Source organism: Pituophis catenifer, unplaced genomic scaffold (assembly GCF_029215685.1).
Source record: "Pituophis catenifer annectens isolate HBS135680 unplaced genomic scaffold, rPitCat1.0.hap2 SCAF_20, whole genome shotgun sequence".
Lineage (NCBI taxonomy): Eukaryota > Metazoa > Chordata > Lepidosauria > Squamata > Colubridae > Pituophis > Pituophis catenifer.
The window spans coordinates 957,665-976,453 of record NW_027256900.1 but is presented as its reverse complement, the minus strand read 5'-3'; the positions used below and the strand labels follow the sequence as shown (position 1 = coordinate 976,453).

General features: G+C 38.1%; 1 protein-coding gene across 1 annotated transcript in view; it reads left to right on the top strand.

Annotated features, from left to right (window-relative positions):
- Positions 1-15,307: 15,307 nt before the first annotated feature.
- LOC139326256 (vomeronasal type-2 receptor 26-like) overlaps positions 15,308-18,789 on the top strand; it is a gene marked incomplete at its 5' end in the record, with an annotated part of 38,403 nt that continues 34,921 nt past the window's right edge. Inside the window, 2 exons of the mRNA XM_070956413.1 lie at positions 15,308-15,440; positions 16,275-17,151. Of these exons, the coding sequence (XP_070812514.1) occupies positions 15,308-15,440; positions 16,275-17,151 (1,010 nt within the window). The remainder of the gene's footprint in view (positions 15,441-16,274; positions 17,152-18,789) is intronic.

The following is an 18,789-nucleotide window of genomic DNA, read 5'->3' as shown; positions in this document are numbered from 1 at the left end:
AGGCTATTGCTATGATTTTTTGCTCCTATATTCTGTTGTTTAGGTATAAATTTTGTTAATGTAGAAATTTTACTTACAGCCTATTAAACAGCAGAGCTAGCTGTCTGCCTGCATTCGTGTGTATCTATTAGGAATAATTCCCACTGAAAGAGTGTAGCTTACTGCCAAGTAAACATGCATAGGCTTTACATAGTTGAGAGATAGGGTATCGATTAGTATGAGGTGTATTAGAGAGAGAAATGAGAACTTCTGTAACAACAGATACTTTGTGCCAAGACCAGGTGTGTGTGAGAGAGAGAGAGTGAGAGAGACAAAAAGAGACAGATAGAAGAGAAAGAAAGAGGAAGGAAGGGAGAGAGAGAGAGAGAAAACTGTGCTATTATTTTTAATTGTTCCACTATTTATCATGTATTAATATTTTACACTGTCCCTACACCTAGAGTGATTTTACTGCCTTTCTTTTGCCCAGGGCTACCACATATTTTTCAGGGATTTACATGCATTCAGTGACTATAGTCCAGAGCATAAATATGTTTATTTTGTACATCATGTTGCAATATTTTCAGGATCAGACTCAATAAAGATAATAGAAGTTAGAGATTTAAATATATTTCTCTTTAATCATAATAGGCATTCTATATTCGCTGAATATTTAAGATAGAAGCAAGGAAAATGGGGAGGATGGTTCCTTATATATACAAGGGGTGGAGCCAGGAATGGGAGTGGTAAATTATGAATACATTAAAGTCCAAAGAATAAGTTAACCCCTGATGTTCCATATATACATTATTTACACATTAGAGAATAAGGCATTTACATCTGACAAATCCCCCTCTAAATGCCGGTTCGTTATACAACACCAGTTACATTCAGATTCAGGACAATATAATACATATAATTTAGAAGTTAAATATTTGTGTTGTTTAGAAGGTAAGGGTTTTGTTAATATGTCAGCTAATTGTTCAGAAGTATCACAATGTATTGCTTTGATGAATCCGTCTTGAGATAGTTGTCTCACGTGCTTAAATTTTATATCAATATGCCTGGACCTTTGTCCAATTGCATCGGATCTAGATATTTCAATGGCCGCTTTATTGTCTTCATGCATAATAAATGGTAAAGTAGGTTTCTTCCAAATATCTGTGATCAAATCATTGAACCATACGAGGTTATTTGCAGCTTTAGACAAGCAAACATATTCCGCTTCTGTGGTAGAAGTGGCTACCAGTTCTTGTTTACCAGTATACCAGTAAACTGGACAATCGTTCAATAGAAAAACATAACCAGAGGTACTCTTTCTGCATGATGTATCACCAGCCCAATCTGCATCAGCATAACAAGTAATTTTTGGTTCTTTATCATTATTGGGTTCCAATATTAAACAAAAATCTAATGTACTTTTCAGATATCTTAAAATTCTTTTGACAGCTTCCCAATGATACAAGGTTGGTCTGCTAACATATCTTGACAATAAATTGAGAGGTAATGCAATATCTGGCCTAGTCCAATTAGATATATAAAGGAGTGAACCTATAACTGATCTGTAAAATGTGTTGTCTTTAAATTCAGGGGAAGATTCATCAATGTTTCTGAGAAAATCAGTTTGCATAGGTGTGTCACATGTTTTGGCATTATTTAAGTTACATTTGTTTAGGAGTTCAATGATTTTATCTTTCTGAGTAAGTTTGAATCCCCTTTTTGTTTTGTTAATTTGTACACCAAGGTATTTGTTCACTCTACCTAGTGATTTCAATGAGAAGTGTTCGTTTAACTTATTTACAAAGATTTCCCTGCTCTCTTTATGCTTTCCAATATATAAAATATCATCCACATAAATTAATACAAATTCAATATGATCATTACTCTTTTTTACAAAGAAACAGTTATCAGCAGTGGTGGCGTTGAAATCCATGGTTTTAAGTACTTTTACCAAACAATCGTACCATCTTTTGCCAGATTGCTTCAATCCGTACAGACTCTTATTTAATAACCAAATTTCGTTCTTATTAGTGTATTGACTGTGTGGTGCTCTTACATATATTTCCTTATCTAATTTTGCGTGTAAGTATGCAGTCTGTATGTCATATTGAAACACGTCCAGATTGAGTGCAGATGCTACTACAAGAGCTGTTTTGACACTCTCTGTTCTCACTGTTGGTGAATATGTGTCAGTATAGTCTTCTGGATATTTTTGTGCATAACCTTGTGCAACTAGTCTGGCCTTGTATAAGGTATTACCTCCTTCTAAATTCTTAATTTTATAAATCCACCTGGTACCTATAATTGTTTTATCCTTAGGTGCGATCGCAGGTGTGAATACATTTAATCCTTGTAAACTTTCCATCTCTTTTTCCATAGCTAGTTCCCATTTTTCTCTTTCTTCACGGGGAAGTTTCAATACTTCCTCATATGTATTAGGTGTTATTTGTTCTCTATCCATATGCATTATGTAATCTTTGTATTTATTTGGTATTTGGTTTCTATTGTTTCTAATATTTCTTTCAGGTTTGCTATGGTTGTCATGCAAATATCTAGCTTCCTTTTTTGTTAATGTGTCTGTCTTTATTTTATGCTGACTATTTGTCCAAGTTTTGGTTTTGTTCTTACTTTTGTTAATACTTTGATTTTCTGTTGTTCCTTCCTCGCAAGATATATTATCTTTGCTTTTATTAGGAAATATTTCATTAAGGTGCAATTTAGACCAATTGGCCTGCTCATGGAACACAGCTGTTCTGGATACTATAAATTTGTTATTATTATCAATGAATCTGTACCCTTTGGTTCCAGTTTCGTATCCCATGAATCTTAATCTCCTGGATACGTTTTCTCCCTTTCTCCTCAATTGTTTAGGTATGTGTACGTCTGCAGTAACTCCAAATATGTGCATGTGTGCTAATTTGGGTTTTCTATTGTACATCACCTCATATGGTGTCTTATTCACAATACTGGACCATGTCCTATTTTGAGTGTAATTTGAATAATGTAAGGCTTCTGACCAAAATTGTTTGCCTAAACCAGCATCCTCTAATGTGCATCTAATCATGGTTTGTAGTGTGGAATTCTTTCTCTCTGCAATCCCATTTTGAAATGCAGAAAATGGATTGGACGTGAAATGTAGCATCCCTCTATCCTTTAACCATTGGGAGAATTCTTTAGACATGAATTCACATCCCCTATCTGTCATAATTTGTTTTATTTTGATATTATGTTGTGTTTCTATGCGTTTGTAGAATTCCTTAAATTTCTGAAAGGTTTCATCCTTGTGCTTTAATGTGTAAACAAAACCATAGCGACTGTAATCATCCACTATTGTTAGGAAGTAACGTTTTCTATAGGTAATTGATGGAGTTAATGGACCAACTAAGTCCATATGTACCAAATCAAAAATATTGTTGGTTGATCTGTTAGATTTTTTTGGTCTGGGACTGGTTTTTAGTTTGGTGGATTTACATACTGAGCATTCCAAATAATTTTCACAATTTTTTATTTTGACACCTTCTGCGTGTTCAGTCATTTTTTGTACTACAGGAAAGCTTGCATGTCCTAACTTCCTATGTAAGATGTGAGCACACTCATCATGAATTGGTTTACCTATTTTTGGTTTCTTCTCATTGTGTGTATTTTTGTTATCATGAGTTATTTTACATTCATCATTGTCACTGTTACTGACATTTTCATCATCTGCTTCAATACAATCTTCCATATTTGAATCAATGTTATGTAACCATCTTTCTTTGGTTATCAGATAGGGTAGACCCCCTTTTATCATCACAGTGCCTACATTTGTTTTGTTCTTTTCTATAGTTGCTTTCCCCTTTGAGAAAACTATATTGATGTCAGATTCTCTGCTTAGTTTTATAGCACTCAGTATGTTGTGAGGTATTTCTGGGATTAATAATACCCCCTCTATTTTCCCTAAACCAGGCAAGGTCACATTTCCTCTGCCTAATACTTGAACCTTTTCTTGATTAGCTACCTTTATCACAAACTTATCTTCTGTAAATGAAGATAATATACTTTTGTTGTTAGTGGTGTGATTTGTTGCACCAGAATCAATAAGCCAATTATTGTTCTCATCTTGTTGTGTTCTGGTGCTGTCTTGTTTATTTAGCCCATTTAGTGACCCAGATTTTCTCTCTTTTGAATTTTCTCTACCCCCTCTACTTTCTCTGTAATTTGGTGGACTTCTATATTTGTGTCTATCTGTGGAAGATTGTCTGTAATTGTATTTGCTCCTATATTCTGGCCTATGTCTCTCCCTTGGGACTTTGGGACAGTCTCTTCTACTGTGTTCCCTGGATCCACAATTGTGGCATCTAAAGGCCTCATTATATTTATCTTGAAAGACTACTTTCCTAAAAGATTTGTGTTCTGTTTGGTTACTGGAACGATTTTTTCTTGAATTGTCTTCTGCTATCAATTTGTTAGATAGACTTTCTATTGATAAATATCCCAAATTAATGGTATCTAAGTGTGACATAAAGCTATCCCATGATGGATCAAGTGAATTGATAATAACACTTTTCATTGTTTGATCTGAAATCACTTCCCCCCTCAATTGCAGCTCAGCTCTTATTTTGTTTAGATTTATCAAATGCTCACTTATAGAAACCCCTGGTTTCACTCTAGAAGAAAAGAAATCCTTAGACATTCTTGTGGTTGTGGCTACGCTATCGCTGTGAAATAGATTAAACATGCATTGAGTTATTTCTGATACAGTTAGGTTTGGTTTGATGCTATGATACATTGCAGGAGACACGCTAGAAATTATTATGAAAAATGCTCTATGATGTAAACAATCTATTTTTAAAGTCCAAGGTCTTCTTGGAGGACTAGTTATAAAGAATAGTAAATTTTCTTTCATAAAAATAACCTGAAGCTGTTGGTACCACTCTTGTAAATTAATGCCATCAACTCTAAGTTTTGGGAAGTCACTGGGTAAATTCCCCACATTATTTTGTCCATTACTTACAACCTGAGGCAGTCCGTGGTCTCTCAAGTGCAGGAAATTACAGAACGGCATTGGGATGCTTGTAACGAGTCTGCGCGGTTCTCTGGCCAGTTCAAGTCTTTCGGGACCGTCTACGTAGTTTTGCACATGCGCGTTGCTCATTTCTTCTTTGGCGCCGTTGTGGAAGGTTCTCTCCATTTCAGCTCTCTCGATCCGCTCCTCTTCAGATGAGTCGGTCTCTGGCTCGGTTTTTGGGGCTTTGGTGATGGCGACGGTTCTTCTCTTTCTCTTGTGTGCGCTGGCACTCGATTCTGTCTGCGGTGTAGGACGGAATCGGCATGGCTCTCTGGGCTCGGGTGTCGTCGTTTTCGAAGTCAGGATGGGAGCGTGCAGGTCTTGAGTTGTCGGTTTGATTTCTTGCTTCTTTGTTGATGTCTTGGAAATTTTCAATCTTGGCCCAAAAGCAGCAAAAAGCGTTTTCATTGCTGACTTTACTTGAGACTTTGTTAAATCGTCTTCACTTTCTGATTTTGGTTCATCTGAAGAGTTTGAGACTTCTTTTTCACTTTCTTCGTCTGATAGCGTTTTTCGCGCCAGAAATTTTGAACTGAGCGTTTTGATTGGCTCTGCTTCACTCTCTTTTGAAGTTCGTTGAAACCAAGATGGCTGCCATCCAAAATTTCGCGCGATGTCACATCTTTTCTTTTTTACAACTATTTTCTCAGTAGTCATTTCACTCACAGTTTTTTTGATCTTTGGGTTTTTCTTTAATGACGTTTTTCTCTCTCGCTGCTCCGCTGTTTCTCAGCATCTCCTGGAGGTCCGCGATGAGGCTTTCATCATTCTTTTGGCTTTTTAGTATCTTTAATATCTCTGACCTGAGTTCGTTATTTTCTATCTCGATTTCTTCCTGGTCGTTATTTTCACTCATCAGTTCTTCTTCTTCAGTGGTGTATTCTTCGGATTCTCTCGAAATCGCATTAGTGGATTCGTTGATCGTCTCTTGATCAGTTTCTATTTCTTTGCTGTAGGCCCTGGTGTTGGGCCTATCTTTCTTGGACATTTTTAATTACTTATTGAGTCAATTAACCATCCTCTGCTACCAGCTTGTTGCAATATTTTCAGGATCAGACTCAATAAAGATAATAGAAGTTAGAGATTTAAATATATTTCTCTTTAATCATAATAGGCATTCTATATTCGCTGAATATTTAAGATAGAAGCAAGGAAAATGGGGAGGATGGTTCCTTATATATACAAGGGGTGGAGCCAGGAATGGGAGTGGTAAATTATGAATACATTAAAGTCCAAAGAATAAGTTAACCCCTGATGTTCCATATATACATTATTTACACATTAGAGAATAAGGCATTTACATCTGACACATCAGGTTGCATAAGTCCATCTTAATACGCTATTCCTGGTATGTGAAGTTTCATATACACACAGAGAAAGAAGCACCCTTGGGATCTTTGACTTTTAGGCTGGCTGTCAAACATCAGCCATAATAGCAATGACTGTTTTGAACAATAGGCAGCTTGCATTACACGAATGGCTATTTTATACGTGAAATTATGCCTGAAATATTTCTGCACCTCTATTGGTTCTCATTGTCAGGAAGTTTCTCCTTAGTTTTAGGTTGCTTCTCTCTTTCTTCAGTCTCCATCCTTTGCTTCTTGTTTTGCCTTCTGGAGCTTTGGAAAATACATTCTTTCTGGCAGCCCCTTAAAAGCCCGCTGCCTATCACCCTCTTGGGCAAAGCATGGGAGCCTTTTCCTCCTTTCCGTGGTCCAGGAAAGTGCATCTCTAGTACGTAGATAATACAGTGGAAAAATGGAGACAGAACTAGAGATACGTTGAGGCTGGGTGTGACAAGGAGTGGCTGGGAGGGGAGGGGCCAGGCGAGGCACCCCTTGACATGAGTGACATTCAGTTGGCCACGCCTACCCAGTCACATGACCATCAAGCCACACCCACTGTCATATGACCATCAAGCCATGCCCACAAAATAAGCCACGCCTACAGAACCGGTAGTAAAAAAATTTAGAACCCACCCCTGGTGTGGTGACCAAAACTAGATGCATTATTTTTTGTCAAAATCTTTGTTTTATCTTTATTTATTTTCAAACCTGCCACCTTACCAAATTCTCCTATTTTGTCTAACAATTTATTTATTGATTCAAGTGGATCTTCCAATATAAACACCAGGTCATCCGCAAATGCTTGCAATTTATATTCTTGATTCCGGATTTTCATTCCTTTTATTTCTTTTTCTTCTCTAATATTTCTATTTAGTACCTCTACCACCACAACAGTGGTGACAGTGGGCAACCTTGTCTCGTTTCTTTTTGTATTTCAATAGCTTCTGTCAATTCTCCATTTATCATCACTTTTGCTATTTGTTTATCATATATAGTTTCTATTGCTTGCATAAATTTCCTCCCAAAGCCCATCTGTTTCAGTTGTAAAAACATAAATCGCCAATTCACATTCTCAAAAGCTTTCTGTGCATCTAAAAACATCAAAGCCATTTGCTTTTCCGGATGTGCCTCATAATATTCCAAAGTATCCAGAATTATCCTCAAATTATCTCTTATCTGTCTTTTTGGTAAGAATCCATTTTGATCTGAATGTATAAAATTATTTAAGAATCTTTTAAGTCTTTCTGCCAATATCGTAGCAAAGATTTTATAATCTGAATTTAGCAAGGATATAGGCCTATAGTTCTTAACTTGTCAGTGTCCTCTTTCGGGATGAGTGTAATATATGTTTCTAACCATGTTTTGGGTATTTCCTTCTTTAACATTACTTCGTTCATGACTTCTAACAACCGGGGACTCAGTGCTTCCTGAAAAGTCTTATAATACTCCACGGGCAATCCATCTGGATCTGGCGCCTTCCCAATATTTTGTTTTTTAAGTGGTTCTGTCAATTCCATCATCATAATATTTCCTTCTAGCATCATCTCAGTCTCTTTTGAAATCTGTGGTAAATTTGCCTTTTGCAGATACTGTTCAACTTTTTCCTCCTCTATGTTTTCTTTTTCATATAGTTTTTTATAATACTCTTGTATGATGTTTTTCTTCTCATCATTCCAAAATCTAATTTGTCCTTGTTCATCTAATAATTGTGTTATTTTCCTTGATTCTCTCTCCTTTTTCAATTTGTATGCTAGCCACCTGCCTGGTTTATTGGCATTCTCAAAATAATTCTGTTTCGCACTTCTAATTTTTTGTGCTAAATCTTCTTTTTCTATTAATCCCATTTTATGTTTGGTTATGTCCATTTTCCTTTTAATGTCCTTTTTTTGCGGAAATTTTTGTAATTCTTTTTCATATTCCTTGTATTCATCCTCTATCATTTTATATGTTTTTCTTTTCTTAATATTTCTTTTTCGTGTATAGTCAATTGTCAGGCCTCTGGCATAGGCTTTTATAGTATCCCACAGATTCTGCGTAGATGTATCCTCTTTTCTATTTTCTTTAAAGAAGAAAGCCAATTCTTTCTCCATTTTCTGTACAAATTCCTTTTCTTTTAGTACTGTAGTATTTAAAGTCCATCTGGATCTTTTCCTTTGTCCTTTCCATCTCATCATCATTGGATTGTGATCTGCCCAAGTATTAGCCTCAATATCAATTTCTTCTATATTCGAAGCCAAATCCATTGTCATCCAAATCATATCTATTCTAGACCAGGATAAACGTCTATTCGAATAAAAGGTATATTGTCTATTTTTTTATATTTCTTTCTCTCCATATATCTTTTAAGTTTATTTCCTCTATCATCTTAAAGAAGGATTTCGGCAAAGTTCTTCTACTTTGTTTTGTTATCTTTTGTGTATTATAGTCCATTTTCTCATCCACTATTCCATTAAAGTCTCCCATCATACAAATATTGTCATAGTCCAGCTCTAATAGTTTCATATGTAGTTTTCTATAAAAGTCATAATAACATAAAAATATGTTAAAAAAACAAAAAGAAAAGCTGGTGGAAGTATCAAGGATGCAGGTCACGAATAAGGTTAAATATTTGGGGATACGCTTGACAGCAAGATGTAGTACACTTAAGGAGAATAACTATAATAAGCTCAAGCAGCAGATGGTGACAGATTTGGCTAAATGGGAGAATTTGCAATTATCACTGATAGGGAGAATATCAATTATTAAAATGAATATATTGCCTAGAATTTTATATCTGTTTCAGACAATTCCAATTAGGCTGGGAAAAGAATATTTTGAAGATTTAAATAAAATTGTATTAAAATACATTTGGCAGGGTAAAAAGGCGAGGATAAAACTAAAGTTGTTGCAAGATGCTAGAGCAAGAGGTGGCTTTGGTTTACCAGATTGGGAATTATATTATCAAACTAGTAATCTGATGTGGATCAAAGAATGGATAATGTTAAGAAATACTAGATTGTTGACCTTAGAAGGACATGACTTGTTGTTGGGCTGGCATGCTTTTCTGTGGTATAAGAGCACAAAAACACAGGGTTACTTTAGAAGACATATTATAAGAGAGTCTTTGTTATTAAATTGGGAGAAGATTAAAAGATATCATTACTTAAAAATACCACTCTGGTTATCTACTATTGAAGCATTCTCATACTCAATAACATTTAGGAATGTTATTGTTAGATATTGTGAATTATTGAATGAAAAGGGTGAACTTAAAGCAAAGCAAGAACTGGAAGAGCAAGAGATAAAAATGGATTGGTTTTCATATATGCAAATACAGTCTAGATATGATAAAGATTCCAAAACGGAGGGCTTTTATAGTAATTTGACGAACTTAGATAAAATTTTAACAGGTTCTGATGACCATGTAATTAAAAAACTTTATGGTTGTTTATTAGAAGTAAAATTAGAAGAAGAACAAGTTAAAAAAACAATGATTGCCTGGGGGAAAAATTTTGGTTACAGGATTGAATTAGAGAAATGGCAAAAATTGTGGTCAGAAAACTATAAAATGACAATGTCAACAGCATATAAAGAGAATTTGCATAAGATGTTTTACAGGTGGCATTTACCCCCGGCGAGAATAGCCAGAATGATTAAGAATAAATCAGAGAAATGTTGGAAGTGTCATCGGATCCCAGGTTCATATTACCACATGTGGTGGACTTATATAGAAGTTAAAAGATTTTGGACTAAAATTCACACATGGTTGGAAAAAATGATAAAGAAACATATTGATTTTAAACTGGAGATATTTTTACTAGGGATCTTACCAGAAACATATAATAGAGAACTGAGATATTTAATAGTGAATGTATTGACTGCGGCTAGAATTGTATTTGCTAAAAATTGGAAGGGCGAGAAAATACCGTCGGAAGATGAAGTTATTAAGAAGATTATGGAATGTGCTGAAATGAGTAAATTGACATTTGAAATTAGAGAACAAGAAGACAAGCAATATTATAAGATATGGGATTTATTTTATCAATGGCTAGAGAATAAAGCATGGAAATGAATTATGAAATATGGAACAAATGTAATAATATAATATATGAAAAGGGCTTCTTTTTTTGTTTTCTTATGGGATGAAAATGCTTTTGTTAAATGACAAATGAGAATAATAATACAAAGAAATACAGTAGATTGATAAATATGAGCAATTAGACAATTCATAAATTAGGAATATGGGATTAAGCACAAAAGATCTGTAACCGATCAATACACTTTCTGCAATTGTAATGGATGATTTTGCTTTATGTTTGACTTTTGTTTAAAAATAAAAAATTCAGATGCAAAAAAAAAAAAACCTGGATGCATTATTCTAGGTGTGGTCTTACTAAGGCTTTATAGGGTGGTATTAGTACCTCTCTTGATCTTGATTGTATCCCTCTGTTAATGCGATTTAGGATTGCATTGGCTTTTTTGGCTGCCGCTGCACACTCTTCACTCATATTTAATTGGTTGTCCATTAAGACTCCAGGACCCTCTCACAGTTACTGCTATTATGCCTGGTTTACTGCTTGAACAGGGGGTTGGACTGGAGGACCTCCAAGGTCCCTTCCAACCCTTTTATTTTTTATAAATTCTGTTATAGGGACACATGCTTAGCCTGCTAAATTCCTATTGGAATACACTGACTTATACAGATAATGTGATATTATCATACTTACACATTGGATTGTATAGACTTGGATTGTTTTGTCTTAATAATTATCTGATAATTTATAAAGCAAGTTCAAAAGTTATGGTCTTTGGGAAATGACATCCTAGCCATAGATGTTCAGCCATTAGAGCAAGTAACACCTTTCCTTACCTGGGGTTGTTTTCTCTGAGACTGAATCTTGGCTCCCTCATCATCCAAGGAGCTCAGTTAGAGAAAGGGCAGGAGTGAAAGTGGGGCTTAAATGAAAACCTCATAGCTCTCCAGCTTCCTCAGCCCCGATTATTAAAGTATCGGAGGCCCAGTTTTCCCCCATGTTCTTCCATCAATCTGATGTTTGGGGCTCCAGAGAGAAACCACCAGCAGAACCAACCCAATCTCAGCCTCTGAGGAGGATCTTGGGGTGGGTAAAAGGACTCCAGCTGCTGCCCTCAGAGCTGATTTGGGAATTTACACAATTTCTGCTTTGTCTAAATTCAGAAAACATGGCTATTATTGGCATAAAATTTAATCTATGGAAACTGACAGACTCTGAAAATTGTGGCTGTTGGAACAGACAAAACTTCAATTAAAGACCAAACTTGGATTATGCAACTGACAAATCTTATTAGGCTTTGAGGTCTGCCTGTTTCTTGTATAACTGGAGAAAGAAGTTAAAAAATTTCCTCCAGAAAGAATCTGGGATATAGAAGCAAAAAAAGATGCAGCAATCCTCGAAAATTATAATGGCCCTTTACTGGAATAGAATACTCCAGTTGGCATTTGCACGTGTTAATCTAATTGTGATAAATTGTAGGGGTGACACAGTAATATGATTTACATTTTTATTGTTTTTTAATTTGCTTGTTATTTTCCATTATTATGATACAATCTTGCTAATATTCTGTCTTTAATATTTTAAACAATGTCTTATTAACAAATTATTCTAATACATTCATGAGAACCAGGTTGGATTTATTAAAATCTAATCTTTTGGACTTGATCTGACCCCAAATATAACAGCATTCCTCATTGTTTTTTCAGATCTGTTATCAACCTTCTTCAGAGGCTCTGAGTGATAAAAGTCAATTCCCCTTTTTCCACTTGATGAATCCCAAAGAAGGATTCCACTACCCAGCAATTGTCCACCTGCTCCTCCATTTCAGATGGACCCTGATTGGCCTCTTTGCTTCAGACACAGAGAAGGGAGAGAATTTCATGAGGATTTTTATTCCTATGCTTGTCAGGAATGGAATTTGTGTGGTTATATCACAACTGTTCTCAACAACTGGATACACAACAGCCCTCAGGGATTCCCTCTCTAAGTGGAGACAAGTCAACGTCTTTGTTTATTTCATGGAATATGAGTCCATTTGGGAGAGAATTCTTCCTTTCCATTTAACATTTATGCGTCTGTCAGGACCCATTGAAGGGAAAATCTGGATCGTCACAAATTTTCTATGGTATACACTAAACAAGCGTAGACTTCTCAAATACATCCATAGTATTTGGAACTTTGGTTTTCTGGTAAAAGAAAGGCCAAACGATTCTGCCTTTGAACCCTATTTGTTTGTGGAAGTAAAGTTTCAAGATCCTTATTTCCGTTGTTCTCTTTCAAAGAATGTCTTTTCTGTCAAAGGCCGCAGAAGATGCACCCAGGAAGCCCCAATGGATTCCCAGAAGAAAAGGGACAGGGTCGGGATCCCAAATCACTATGTATATTACAGCCTCATGAAGACTTTGGCCCAGGCCTTGAATGCCGCTTATTCCTCCAGATCGAGGCGGAGAAGGAAGGAAGGAGAAAAGACTTTGGGGTCTCCAAGGCTGCAGCCGTGGCAGGTATGGGGGTCCCAATATGGATCCATTAATCTTAGATCCTTTGGAGGAGGAATCCAGAGGAGAAGGAGGGGAACCACCTCAACAGATCTGGCCAATTCAGTTACTCAGGGAATAATGGTTCCAAAGAGTAGATACCATGGCATTTTGATATTAAACTCTGCTCATTTGAAAATGCTGTATTCTTTCTTAAATGAATTCCTGTATTTGTGGGTTTGTGATGAGGATGGTGGAATTTTCCCCTTGTTCCGTCCCCACTGCAGGTGGGTCTGTGTGCAGTTCAACAGGCAGCTAAACTCCCCTCTTCTCCTCCAGTGAAAGGGAGCCTGGGGTGGACCTGGGTGTTTCATTGGGAGAAAAGGGCACGGAGAAACTGAGGAAGTGCAAAGAGTGAGAATCAAATATAAATAGGAGATTGGCAGCATTAACTAACAGCCAACAAAGAAGCAGCTGGAACTATGCTCCGTGTGAGGGACGGAGGCCTCCGGATGACCATGTGTCTCGGTCAAACCGGCTGCTTCCATCTCCTCCAAAGGCTGAGAGAAAAGGGAGTCTGGCTTCAGACCATACAGTCAGGTTTCTAATCATACCACAAAATTGTTTGTGAGTCCTTTACTGAAATCCAGTGATATCACCAGAGTTCCCATAATCTATTTAGGAAGTGTAATGATGTGTGGGAATGACTTTTGGGATGAGGGGAAGAGAAGCTGCCTAGGGAAGGATCAGAGAAGAGGGGAGAATCCTGCAGCTGCATAATGGGAGAGAAAGAAACTCAGAAAGGATCCTGGGTAACTTTTCAGGCTGAGAAAAAAGTTGGTGGGAGATTTGTTCTTTCAGATCTGCAACATTTTGTTAATGTTGCATTACAATCAATTAGAATTAGCACATCTGGAGGTGTTTTCCATCAGGATGAACAGGGAGAAGATTAGCCTGACAACTTTCTTCTTGATCAACCCATGCTTTCTGGGAATCAACCTCTTGTTTTCAAAGAATTTATGAATAATCTTTTTTCGTTCTCTGTTCATTTTTTTTGTCATCTGCTCTAGAGTGTTCCCTATAATTGATCAATTGTGTCAATTATATTTTCTCTATATTTTGTCAGTATATGATGGACAAATTTTTCTCAAACTTTTTCATTCACTTTTGAAGATAATGACAGTATTTATATCCCAATTAAGCATATTTGGAGATTAGACAATTGTAGAAGAAAGATTCAATGTGGGATAAGAAGCAAAGTTTTCTGTTTTTCAAATTCCTGGATGTTCCCATTCTAGTTTCATCCCTTTCTGGAGAAGAATGAATTTTGGAATATTTCTCGAAGAAAATTGTACTTGGACCAAAATGGAGAGATAAAAGCAGATCTGAGAATTGACAGCTTATTGGTTCTCCCCAAGGAGTCTCCCAGAGAAGAGACTGTGGCGTATTTTAAAAGACAGAGATTTGCTATCAGAGAAGGTGCTCTTTCACAGATAAAGTTGCTCAATAAGGTGAGAGAAATTTTTCTGTCTTTTCTCCGTTTTCCAAAGCCTGAGGTCCAATTTCCAGTGGGCAAAGCCTAGAGTCTCCAGGGTGGTTGGCCTTCCATGCCAGTTGGTGTCATCTAATGGAAGTTCTTCAACAGACGGGACCTACCGTATTTTTCGGAGTATAAGATGCACCATTTCCCCCCCCTAAAAGAGGCTGAAAATTTGGGTGCGTCTTATACTCCAAATGTAGCTTTTTTGAACATTTTTTTCAGCCCTAACGAGGCGCCAGCCGAGTGAAGCGATCTCCCCTCTTGCTTTGCCTGCTTCTCTCATTGCTGCTTCCTCTCAGCTGTGCCTTAGAAACTGTTTTTCATCCCCAAGCAGGGAATAAAAAACCAGCAAGCTAATGTGCTGAGCTGACCAGACTAAGGACGCTAGCCTGAAGAATACCTGGTAGGAAGATTTCCCCCCCCCATTTTTTTCCCCCCGAAAAAAGCTGCGTCTTATACTCCGAAAAATACAGTAAGTAGAGTGGCTTTGTCATGTTTTATGGAAACCTTTCAAGATCTTACTGGTCAGAGGTTTCTTTCTTCACGACAGTTTAATTTCGTACTAAAAAATCTAATGGAATAAAAGTTTCCTAAATATTTTACAGTAAACTTTCTTCTCAGTTTTAATAAGAATATATCATCATACATAAATCTTTTTTCAATTCCATCCCTTTAGACTACATTAAATAGAAAAGTATTTTATTGTAATGTTAAATTCTGAAAGCAAAAGGGAGGAACTAAAGGAAGAACCTGCCAGTTGTTTTACCTCCTGCATCTGTTTAGAAGTAGTCAGAGGTTTCTTATTTACGCCAATGAAGACCAGAGACTACTTGTCTCCATCCATTTCTGCCTCCATTTTCCATGGACGGAGAGTCCTAACACCTTTTCTTTGGCATTCCTTTTCTTCTGCTCAGTCTCTGCCTCAGTCCAAATGTGTGGAAAGTTGTCATCCTGGATTTGTCAAGAGGGCTCGAGAAGGAGAGCCAGTTTGCTGCTATGACTGCGTTCCTTGTCCGGAGGGGACCTTCTCCACTCAGGAAGGTGGGTCACACTGAGGAAAATGGGAGGCTTTGTGGAAGTGGATCCATCCAGAGGATTTTCATGAAAGTGCAAGTTAAAAGACAGATTGAAGCTCACCTGTATTTTTTTATTTTTAACCTGCACAATTTCTTATCTAAACGGAAGTAAACCAAAAAGACTTGGAAGGAGGGGCTGGGAAAGAGATGGGAGGATGGGGTGGCAGACTGGGCAAGCTTTACTAACAGCAGAGGAAATATCTCTTACGCCTTTTAGTTTGGATACGTGCTGCTAAGTTTACCTTTCTAGGAACATCTGAGTTCTTTGAAACTAGATGAATTGTTTTAGGTCCACCTTCTGAAAGACCTTGTAATCCACTGTATATTGGATCCTCCCCTTGAGGATCACTGAGAAGGTGTCACTGGTCCATAATCTGGTGCTGTGGATCGTTATGGGGGGAACTCATTACAGAGATATTCTGCCAGTCATGTAGATCGATCGATTGATCAGAATAGAATAGAGCTGGAATGGACCTTGGAGTCTCTTAATCCACCCTATACCATTTCAGACAAGTGACTGTCCAGTCTCTTCTTAAAAACCTCCAATGTTGAAGCACCCACAACTTCTGGAGGCCAGCTGTTCCACTGGTTAATTGCTCTCACTGATAGGAAGTTTCTTCTTAATTCCAGGTTGCTTCCAGATGTTACAAAATATCCTTCTTATGCTCTTTTTAATGAAATAGCTAAGAAATGCTTCTTGAAAAATGCCCATGGTAACAGCTGTCATCCAAAAAGGGTATTTCTTGAAATGTAAAAAAAAACAGTTTATTAAAGAAATATTGCTTTTTTGCTTTCTCAGATACAGAAAAATGCACCAAGTGTCCAGATGATAAATATCCAAATGAGGCCAGAGTCCAATGTATCCCCAAAATTATAACCTTCCTGTCTTATGAAGAATTTTTGGGAATCATCCTGGTCGCTTTTGCCCTAATCTTGTTCTTAATCACAGACCTTGTTTTAATCATCTTCATTAAATACCGAGAAACTCCCCTTGTCAAAGCCAACAACCGGGACCTCTCCTACGTCCTCCTGGTCTCCCTCCTGCTTTGCTTCTTGTCTTCTTCGCTCTTCATTGGTCAACCAAGGAAAGCCACCTGCCTTCTCCGACAAACGGTTTTCAGCATCATCTTCTCAGTTGCCGTTTCTTCTCTCTTGGCCAAAACCATCACGGTGGTGCTGGCTTTCCTGGCCACAAAACCAGGAAACCGAGTGAAGAGATGGTTGGGGAAGAGCTTGGCCAACTCCATCATCCTTTCTTCTTCTGCTGTCCAAATTATCATCTGCTCCAACTGGCTGGGAGTTTCTCCCCCCTTCCCTGACTCTGACCTCCACTCCCAGCCTGGAGAGATCATCCTGCAATGCAACGAAGGGGCCGTTGTCATGTTCTACGTCACCCTCAGCTACATGGGCTTCCTGGCTGCCATCTGCTTCACGGTGGCTTTCCTGGCCAGGAACCTGCCTGGGGCCTTCAACGAAGCCAAGCTGATCACCTTCAGCATGCTGGTCTTCTGCAGTGTCTGGGTGACTTTTGTGCCCACCTACCTGAGCACCAAAGGGAAATCCATGGTGGCTGTGCAGGTCTTCTCCATCCTGGCCTCCAGTGCTGGTCTGCTGGGCTGCATCTTCATCCCCAAGTGCTACATTATCCTTCTGAGGCCAGACCTCAACACAAAGGAGCATCTTACGGGCAGAACAAATGTGAAAACATGAGATCTAACACAAATATGATAGTGGAAGAATTGTTAAAAGTTTATTTTATTTGAAAGGAGATATTCTTTCCATTTAGATAGTATGCAGGAGTCAAAGAAAATCATATGTATACAGTATGTTTCAAATTTGGGAATTATTGAATTCTTCACAAAGGAGCAGCTTACAGCCAGAAGAAATGTGTAAATGTGAGACTGAGGAATTTCAACTTTTAACATTTTCCACAGTCCAAACGTAGAAAATGGTCCAAGCTCTTCTCCATGTATGAGTGGGACAACTATTTTTCTTGAAATAAATAAAGGGTGTGTGGAAGATTGTGAGGAGACAAATTTCTTGGAGAAATGGGAGCATGTTAGCAAGACAGAAATATAGAAGGAATGTATGGAGCAACGTTGATGCCCTCATTTCTCAGTACATTTCACTCAAACTGCTATGGCAATGCAACTGAGAGGTTTCTTTTTGTTTGCACAATAACTCTTTCTTGAGGGTAGCAACAATGCAAGGGTTGGGAGATAACTTGAGTGAATATTCATGCTCACATCATCTATTAAATGAAATATGCATATGTCTGATTATCATTTTCTTCTCATTTCCTGGAATGTATAAATTTGAGTGCATTCTTTTGTCTGTAAAAATTTCCTCCCACTATTTTCTGTGGAGAATTCCTCCAATGGACACTGAATAAATAACAACTGCAGTGAGCCTGGATTATTGGTTTTTTGGCTCCTGTGTTTGATTCCACAGAAACTGGTGTCAGGAGTGGGATTCACAATCTTCCATCTGCCACCAGGGACAACAGATGGGGCAGCCCTATAGGGTGAGTGTTGTGAGATTGATCCCATAACCCTTCCCACTGCCACATAAAGGCACCATTTAGGAGTGTGTGTGAGGCCACAGTCTGTGTCCAAGTGTCTCTTGCGGCTGTAAAGGTTTGTGGGGTTTTTGTGGTCCCTTCCATCCCAATTTCTCAGCCGCCCTGGCCCTGCTGTGAGCTCAGCTGAGCGATTGCTGGAGGAGTCCAGGAAGCCAGGGAGAATTTGGCTTTGCAGAGTGAGTGTGACCCTCTGTGTGGAACAATGGAGGATGACCCGGGGGCTTGGTTCAAATACCCTTTTTCCTGTTGTCTGAATGGAGGAACTCAGCTGATCAGGCAGAGAGGGAAGTGGATGATGGGGCTCAGTCAGGCTGTTAGGGTTGCAACCGATGCCCTAATTAAATCATGAGCCTCAAGCCGAGCTTCAAAAGAAATCCAGTTATTGATTAGGAGCTTCATGTAGGCACGGACCAAGTGAAGCCAACACTGACCTCACATAATTCGCACCTTGGCTCTGACTCTGTTTCCCACACCCCCCAAGGTGTGTCATCAGTCTCATTCCCCAACGAAGCAATTTTGCGGGTTGTAGAAGTCACTCCCTCCAGCCACTCTGGATCTCCATGAAGATGGGCTTGAGGTTTGCAGGCTGGAATGTGCTTTGTTTTGACTGAGATGCGAATTCCTCAATACAGCTGTGAGGCTCAATTCCCCAACCCCCTGCCTATGGCAACTCAAGAGGAGTTCGGGAAGGCTCCGCGAGTTGACAGAGACTCTGCTTGGGAAAGGAATCTTT